Genomic DNA, 10,000 nt, shown 5'->3' with positions numbered 1-10,000 from the left:
TGTACAACAATACACAAAAGCACTATAAATGCATAATTCATTAATTCAGTTCATACTGTTTGTATTATTATTATTATTATTATTATTATTATTATTATTATTATTATTCTTATTATATTTTAGATCAAATAAATGCTGCCTTGGTGAGCATCTTGGAAAGACTTTCTTTATACAATTTTACAGACTCCAAACTTATGAATGGTAACGCAAGTAGATTATGAAAAAATTTAAATCCACATGTAATAAATATTACTTTCATATACCTATTACTAGAAATATCCATAGTAAAATTTACTGGACTTGTGGTGATTTCAAATATACTTAAATACGTTCAAATATCTAATGCTGCCAAACTTTGCTAAATCCAATGTTTATAGCTTTCTCAAAGGTTCTCAGTACAGCAACCTGATAAATCTGTGTCTGCGATCAAGTGACGAGTATAAATGAAAAGCAAGGTCAAGAAATTAAGTTTGCATGTGTTCACAACGATTGCAATACTAATAAACTGCTTAGCATGCAATATTTCCACAGCAGATTCAAGAGAACTGATTTTATGCTGATGAGGATTGATTTGTTTTACCAGCAAAAAATAACTGAAGCAGCAACAGGCATAAATAAGTGATTTGCGAGAAAGCAACACCACATACAAATCACTGTCTTTCTGTGACTTTAACTAGCATGTATAGGTTATGTTATGAAAGTTGTGTGTCCACACACGTAAATATGAATATGACAGCTCTGGCGCAATCCGCTCTGAAACACCTACCACTCTCCACAGTCTATACTTTAAAAGTGACATTGTGAAATTGATCCCAACACACTAGCACATTACCTCAATAAGCAGTTTCTGCTTTGTTGAGCAACGATTCAATCAATGCCTTTCTGTGCATGCACAATTACCAGGCAACTGCAGTGAACACTCATCAGCCCCCTGCTCACAACAGGCAAGACATGCAATCTATTGCAAATCCCACAATTCCTTCTGCACAGGAGAAGAGTATAAGCAGCTTCCCACTAAAAGGTAATGACACCCATGCATGAGTTCTAGATGAAAGGAGACTGTTGAGCTGTGCAAGAAAAAATAGACTACTTCCCCCTGGTCATTCATGCTTTCTGAGGGACTTTTGAGGACAAAACAATTATAGTCAAAAAGTTGGTTTAAAAAAAAAAGGTTGTCTAAATGCTGTCATTGTTTTCTTCCTGCATGACTTGCTTCTTCTGTCAAACACACCAGAATAATGAAAGTGAATGGGGTGCAGTTTTGTTTGGACCCCAACATTCACAATATCTTCTTTTTATGTTCCACAGATGTCATTTAGCCATACAAGTCTGAGGTACAATCTATTTTTTCTTTCTTAGATCAGGCTAAAAACAAAGATACTATAAACTGCAATTTTATAAAAAGACATAAATGTGTATTTTTGTTTATGCCCCAGAGTAATAGGCCTGGCTGTTAAAATTAAGCATCAAAATGCAATTTTGTTCAGACGATTACATAAATAGACCCAACAGTGGAACTTTTTAAAGATAATCCTACAGGGATTACTTTCTCTTTTTGCCTATAACAACCATCAAAAAAATTACGAGATAAAATGGGATATTTACCGGAGACCTGCCAAAAATCTTAAAATAACTACAATATATATATGTGTGTGTGTGTGTGTGTGTGTGTGTGTGTGTGTGTGTGTGTGTGTGTGTGTGTGCGTTTGTGTGTAAAATTAGGTTCCACAAAAATTTGTATTGTATCTGGTCGGTATTGAAAAGTCCATTTTTAATTTTACACAAAATGCGATATTCAAAGATTTATTAGGTCATGTTTTCTCCCCTTTTTTTCCAAACTGCGACAAACGCCAGTCTAGAGGACTTCACTGTGCACCCGAGACCCATCGACCCTGGACGGGTACGGGTCTATATTTTAAATGATGGGGTGGGGTCCGAACCTATTACCTCGGGTCCCGGGTCTGTTTAAAATTGTGTGTAATACCCGTGTGATCGGAGTCATCGGACTCTGAGAACACCCGGCCGTGATCAAACACTGTTTGTGTTTTTTGTAACTTGCAACTTGTAAAATTAGGAAAATAAAAGAGTGAGCCGAAAAAAGTGATCTCACTCTCTCTGCATTTAAAATCAGAGCGCGCAGACTCGGAGTTAATGCAAGTGCACGCATGGTAATTATGCTTGCAGAATTGACACACTCATATTTAATATATTTCAAATCAGCAACACAATCTGAGGTGAACTGTCACATGAATGTTTTCTATGACGCTCAAATTGCGCTAAAGCTTATTTTAGGTTGATACAGTTGATACAGAGCAATCGGTATTATAGTTCAAAAGGGCAAACAGTCGAGTTAACTCGAGTCAGAATGCACAGTTGAATTTGTCATGCGTCTCCATGGCATCAAGTGGACTTCTGAAGCTGAAATAATGAGTGGATTCAGCTTGGACTTGGAATAACGAGAGGAATAACATGGATAACTTTCTTGTCTGAGGATTGTAATACAGTCAGGTACAAGGAAGAGAGACTACGGCTCCTTAAATTACGTAAGCAGTAGGTTTATTGACTTGTAATAGCAATTTAAGGTGGAATATGTGACAATCGTGTCTTCCCGGCGGGTTCGGGTCCAGCTTTCAAATAATAGATGGGTCCGGGTCGGGTCCGAGTAGGCATTTCTCGGATCTACACGGGTCCGGGTCCAGCTTTTGAAACAACAGACGGGTCCGGGTCGGTTCGGTGTAGTACATTATGGGTCTCTTTCGAGTTCGGGCACAAATTTTTGGACCCGTGAAGACCTCTACGCCAGTCTCCCTTTTTTTGCAGAATGTGATATTATCCTCTCAATCTATCACAGCACACCATTTCACACATGGCGGCGCTTTGAATACACATGGCATCCTACTTTTCCTTATCTACTTTGTACTTTGTGTTCAACAAACAAGGGCTGCACAATAGATTTCATGTGATTGTAATGTGCATCTCATCAGTAAAGCCGGTTCTGTGTTTAAGGAGCCATAGTCTCTCTTGATTGTACCTGACTGCCTGTGATGCATTATAATCCTCCGACAAGAAAGTTACTGGTCAGTAACTTGGTAAATCTCTATCACGTGCTTTCAGATGGAAATTATTCCGATGTTTTTAATACACCGAGCCGTAGATCACAGACAAGCTACTCTATAGAGCGTTCATTAGGATGAATCACATTTGATTATGAATGCGATATTGTGTAGCTTGTCAGTGTTAGTGTTTTTATTAACACCATTTTTTATTTGTTTCTTTTCATTAAACCTGTCTTGGAAAGTACAATTAGAAATTTGGAATTTCTGTGGTCTAATGTGATGTTGTTTATGTTCTTGTTCATGATGAAATTTTATTTTAATGCTGTAATTAATTTTTAGTCCAGTGCTTGTATATAAGATCAGTATTGACCAAGTTCAGAGGCTGTCATACGTGGATCAACTTATTATGTTGTGTATTTTCAGCAGTATCAAAATTGAAAAAATAATTTTCATTTTGATTAGATGGATTTATTGCATTTTGATAATAATAATAATAATAATAATAATAATAATAATAATAATAATAATAATTTATTTATTGCATTAAATCTTTGAAAATCTAAATATGGATATGAATTGTTTATGTTATTACAACCTTATGATGCTATGTGAAATTTTGAAACAGAAAATAGCTGTTTTCATCTAGCCGCTTTGTTGGTGTAAAACAAAAAACCTTTTTACTCTAATTAATCAAAATGGATATATAGCATTTTGGAATGTGTGTGTATGTATGTATGTATGTGTGTGTATATATATATATATATATATATATATATATATATATATATATATATATATATATATATATATATATATATATATATATATATATATATATATATATATATATATATATATATATATATATATATATATATATATATTATTTTGATAACACTAAATATATATATATATATATATATATATATATATATATATATATATATATATATATATATATATATATATATGTATATATATATATATATATATATATATATATATATATATATATATATATATATATATATATATTTAGTGTTATCAAAATAATCCAAAAGAAAAGTTTTTGTGTACAAATTGTGTATTTATTATGTATATATTGCAATTGCCCAGGGACCACAGATGTAAATTAGCTTTACAGCGAACTCTGGTACAGGGCTTGAACTGTGCATGGTCCCTGTCAAATAAACTAATAATATATATATATATATATATATATATATATATATATATATATATATATATATATATATATACACACACACACACACACAGTATATATTTTGAAAATATGTACCTGTGTTTACATGTATATATTTATATTAATATAGGTTATATCATGCATAAATATATTTAATATACTAACGTAACATGTTTTCTTAAATATATACATGCATGTGTTTGTATGTATATATACATAATAAACATACACAGTACAATAAAAATTTTTGTAAAACAAAAACAAAAATATATATATATATATATATATATATATATATATATATATATATATATATATATACATACATTTTGGATGTGATTAATCATTTGAAAGCAGTAATTATATTATATTATATTATATTATATTATATTATATTATATTATATTATATTATACTACAGGTGTGTTGAATGTTTGAATATGATTGGCTAATGAATGCTCTAAGGTGTGCAATTATTTTCAAGGCTTTCACATGCAGTCAGAGTAGTTCCAGGCAGGTCCTGACCGTATTACATTTCCATTTCCATAATATTTACGTTTTTTTTCCAAAGGTCCTTACATCACCTGAACAATGTCTTGAGGTGTTGTAACTAGTATAAGCAGTCTGTTGAATTATTAGAAAATAAAGCACACCCGAGGTGGATCACCACCTGTGATATCAATGTTTTTGTCAATTACCAATGTTTCTGCAATAAATAGTGTTCACAATGATAAAGACAAGTGTTAAGTCAACAGTGGGTTCTACAGTCAAAATGTTGTTTTGTGCAAGCCATTATGACATCTGACTGAGTCAGCGGATTCACACTTAATCCGAAGTCAAGAATACTCCAGCTTCAATGAGTGTTTCTCTATCTCTGGTCCCTGAGTCATAAGGGCTCTGGTCCCTTTGCATTTCATCTGGATCTACTTTATTTCTATTTTCCTAGTAGCTTGAGTCAGCAGAAAAGCAGACACAGAGGTAGGGTGAAGATGAGTTTAATAAATGCACATTTTATGTTCTCAAACCACTGGGGGTTGAAGGTGTCTGTCTCACGTTAAATGGTCAGTAACATTAGGTGCTCATAATTGGCTCAGCATCTGCCCAGAGGAAACCTGCTTTGATTCTTCATTCTGTGTTGTTGTTTAATATATAACCCTAACTTATTTATTCATCATCTCTGAACTGGCAAGATGTGCCATAATCAGCAGGATTTCAGAGCCAATTAATTTGGTAGTATGGCCAGCTCATAATCACATGCGGTTGTAGACATATTCACACACACGCACAAACAAGCAGACAGCATAACTGTGATTATGATACTCTTTTTCGAACAAAAAAATGAACTCATAAATTGGAGTGAACCTAGTTTCACCTTCCTAAGAGAATACACACACGGCTGTTCTGTTCACAACCTGTTGCTGAAGTGACTCTAGATGGACGAACCAAAGCCCATGAAATATTAATACGCACTCAGATAGACCCCAAAATTCAAGACTGTGTAATCCATTGGGGCCCCTTAAAGCTTGTGGAGCAGAATACTTCAAGACTTTGGCCGTCAGAAAGTGACAAGAAATGTGAAAGAACAAGAGGCATGAAGAGCAGCGTCTCTTCCTGGAGTGGATCTACAGTTTCAGCCCTCGGGGTCACAGCCTCACACTCAGTATAATATGTTGTAGTTTGACATTTCTTATTGTAAGTACGCAGGGTGACAATTCAAATCTTGTTTGACTGATCATTTTTAAAGCAAATTGTCAGTAAATGTATATTAGCAACTAGATTTTTTTTGTTGCTATTTTTAATTTAGACAACACATTCAGAAATGCCCATACATCCAATAAATCTTTATCAAAAATAAATAAATAAACAAACAAACAAACAAGCAAAATAGTTAACAGAGCCCAAACATTTGAATGATAGGGTATATCAAAATATAAATTAATTATTCATTATATAAAATAATGCCAATTTTAAAATCCATCTGATAATATGTTGCTGCTTGACAGAGAAAAAAAAAGACATTTTTTTTATAGGATTTACGTGATTGCTAACTGCACATCTTTCAGTATTAAGAGACTAAAACGACAATGTTTTCCTCATTTTATATAAATACTAACAGATATAAAAATCTAATTTAGAGCAAAAATTTAGTGTGCTAAAACTAAATTAAATCACATAACTGCCTGTGGCCTGTTCATCCTGTACCCCATAAACAGAGCTTTTACAATCGGCCTGCTGGGCTTCCAAAAATGTTTATGCAATGTCTTTATATCATTCTTATCTACATCTTTTTGTGTCTAAGGTTGCAAAAGGCACCGCGCTAGACCAGGCAGCTTTTTCTTTCTTTGATACTTGCTTCTCAAGCACACTTAGGGCCAATACGTTTAATCTGGAGGCGTCTTGTCACTCTCGTTCTAAAGAGCTCGACCGCTGAGAAAATTTCAAACCACCTGGGCCTGCTATGGCTGACGCATTATTAAAAGCCTTTCATACAGCTGTGCACTGTTATATACAGCGGGACATAGACGGAGCACCCCTGGAGAAGAAAAACACGCCTTGGGTGTTTTACTGATTCGGAATTAGCCGATTTATTTGCTTGTACGGTGTAATGAATGAAGCAACTGAGCAAATAATGTGAGCTTGCTTTCCACAGCAACATACCCAGAGTCAGACCTTCGTCTCATCACGTTGCCACGGCAACAGGCACTGGTCCACCTGGGTGCGGTGGGCCTGTGCCAGCGAGGAACGCAGAAGGATGGGAGTTGTCAGTGAGCTTGTGTTTGTTTGCATCTTCTCTCTTCCACACATTAGAGGGACCCCCGTGTGGAGGAAGAGTTTCCAAACGTAGCTCCAGCGTTACCGTTTACACCTCCACTCGTCTGCTCTTTCTAAGAACTGCCGGTCTCACAGGCTGATTCGCACCGCTCACCCACAGACAAAATAATCCCCCTTTTCTCCCTTCAAAGCTATTTAGCAGCAGGCCCATGTAGCTTTTTTAAGCTCCATGTGTAATGATGCTACTTACTGCATCCTGCGCTGAAGATAAGGAACTGTACATTTCTATTCAAAACATGATAAATGAATATATGCTTTGGTAGACCAAAAGACAAACATTGAATGAAATCTTCATAGTTGATGCAAACATTTTTCAGATTTTTTTTTTTAAATGTTTTCTCATATAGTAAAATATTTACATTCATAACTATATACAGAATGCACAGGTATAATAAAAAGTCTATTGATATGCCTTATAATAAAGATATTCAGGTAGCTTATAGGTGCTGGAACCTTCTGTAAAGTGTCTTTTAAGTAAAACACAATACTGTCAATTACATTCAGAACATTGGAAACACTGACTATTAGAAAACATCTCTCTGTTGCTTCAGAGGGCATAACATACTAAGTCCAACTCTCAATAACCTTGGCCAAAACAATAAAGAGTTTAACATAAACTGCCAGTTGCACCAACAAAATAATACATAGTTCAACATAAAGTGTAAAGTCCACGCTAGCTGCTATATGTTTTGCGTTGAGGTGATACTTGAGGTTCGATCATGTGCTGCAGTGATATGCGAACGCTAGTTGGTGCTCCAGTATAATCGGTCCGCCGAAACTCATCCAGTGAGAAACGTTCCGCGGTGCAAAAATAAGTTATTAAAAATGCGGGAATTTTTTTCTGTAATTAATTAATCTTAATTAACGCGTTCTTTTTTGTGTAATTAATCTCAATTAACGCGTTCAAGTCCCGGCCCTAATTTATATACTCAAATTGATATGTATATATTCAAAATTAACATTTAAATATCCAGAATTATAGCTATGTATTCAGGTTTATAACTGTATATTCAGATTCACTTAAATATATTCAGGGTTATAACTATATATTCACAACTTACATTTAAATATTAAGGCTTACAGCTATATATTCAGATTCACGTATATATATTCAGAATAATAACTTTATATTCAGATTAACTAATATATATATATATATATATATATATATAGTTCATACAGGGTCAAAAAAAGCTGCATGCAAATTCTAAAAAAAAAAAAAAAAAAAAAACACCAGGGTTTCACAGTACATGAGAGTGATGCTTAATGAGTTCAATGGAACATGTCTTTGTGGACAGGAACATGCATGGATTGTGCCGATGCTGCTAGCAGGAATCCCTGGACGTGACGTCAGTGTGTGAGTGAGAGCGCTTGCGTCCTCTCAAAAACCACACTGCCATTTGGGAGATTTCCATGTGCATCCCTGTGAAATCAATCCATGCCTAACAGGGATCGAGGAAGCAGATCAGAGCCTCTGTAGCAGCTCTTAAATTACACAAAGCTGCCGGCCGGCCTGAGATGAATGTGAAAGAGGAGATGTCAAGCATGCTCGAAGAATGGCATTGAACAGACAATCAGACATTTTAAAATGACAAAAAAGAAAGCAGAGAGAGACACATTGCTGGTGTGAAAAACTTTAGCAGAAGAAAATAAATATGCATGTCCAACAAAGTTACAAAATTACAGTATACGACTGTATAAAACGATTAAGAGTTAAACGTAGTGGAGATGCAATCACTTTTATTTTTGCTTATTGACAAAAATGACATTTATTTTTAACGAAATAGTAATGAGTCACACAATATAGCACATTAGGTTAGCATCTACCTAGGCCAATTATGACTGAAAACTAGGGGTGTGACGAGACGAGACAAGACACGAGCCTGGGTTCACGAGAATGAAATCCTCAATGATAAAATATGAAACTGAAAAACACAAAATGCAAAAAATGTAGGTGCATTTTGAAATCAACTTGTACTTTATGAAATAAAACAACCTATTATAATACATTTTATGCAGTAATAAACAACATGCAATTGCAAACACTGCAGAAGGTTTTGCCACATACTCAACTGAGAGGCAAGTGATTGCACAAAATTATAAATAGTATAAATAAAAATAAACAAACAACCCAAATATCCATTTAAAGTGGAAGTAAAGCAGTCAGTCTCTCTCTCTCTCTCTCTCTCTCTCTCTATATATATATATATATATATATATATATATATATATATATTCATACATAAATACATACATACATACATACACACATATATATATATATATGTGTGTGTTTTTTTTTTTTTTTTTTTTTCTCAAAACTCTTTTTTTCCATTGTTGTTCTGTATTGCTTTTTTTCCATTTCAATTGTTTCAACTCCTTTCTAATAGTTAAATTAAGTTGTATTTTCACATCAATTAATTAAAAGTTTAACAAAAATGCAGTGTTTAGGGCCCTATGAAATGTATTATTTTTTTCTCACTATATTTTTATTGTTACCCAATTCTGTGTTTTAGCATGTCTAATTATTTGAATGTATAAACAATTTATTAATAGCATGTTTTATTAAAGTAGCCTTCTGTGTTGTGTATTTATTTTTTTCTGGTTATCAAATGAAGACATAAAATATTAATTTAATTTATCACGTATCTTTTAATTATTGAAAATTAAGAAAATGTTATTGTTGGCACGCAAAGGGGATTTATTATAAAAATAAAATAAAAAAAAGGTTTCATTTTAGTAGTAGGCTATTAAAAAAAATGTAAATAGTACCAGACTTTTTCTTTTTTTTTTCTGCTGGGCTGCCACTAATACCTTTACAGTCATGTCTATGTGAAATGACGCTAGTTTTACTCAAATCAAATGGTAAAATGGTCATGAAGTGACTCTCAGAGCAGTTCTGGAGATG

General features: G+C 33.7%; 1 protein-coding gene across 1 annotated transcript in view; it reads right to left on the bottom strand.

The window, feature by feature from the left end:
* Positions 1–8,639, bottom strand: part of LOC128017573 (CUB and sushi domain-containing protein 2-like) — an 18,576-nt gene extending 9,937 nt beyond the window's left edge. Inside the window, exon 1 of the mRNA XM_052602978.1 lies at positions 8,540–8,639. Within this exon, the coding sequence (XP_052458938.1) occupies positions 8,540–8,639 (100 nt within the window). The remainder of the gene's footprint in view (positions 1–8,539) is intronic.
* Positions 8,640–10,000: the final 1,361 nt, after the last annotated feature.

Source organism: Carassius gibelio, chromosome A7 (assembly GCF_023724105.1).
Source record: "Carassius gibelio isolate Cgi1373 ecotype wild population from Czech Republic chromosome A7, carGib1.2-hapl.c, whole genome shotgun sequence".
Classification (NCBI taxonomy): domain Eukaryota; kingdom Metazoa; phylum Chordata; class Actinopteri; order Cypriniformes; family Cyprinidae; genus Carassius; species Carassius gibelio.
Note: the sequence above shows the minus strand (reverse complement) of the source record. Positions and strands in the feature narration are given on the sequence as shown.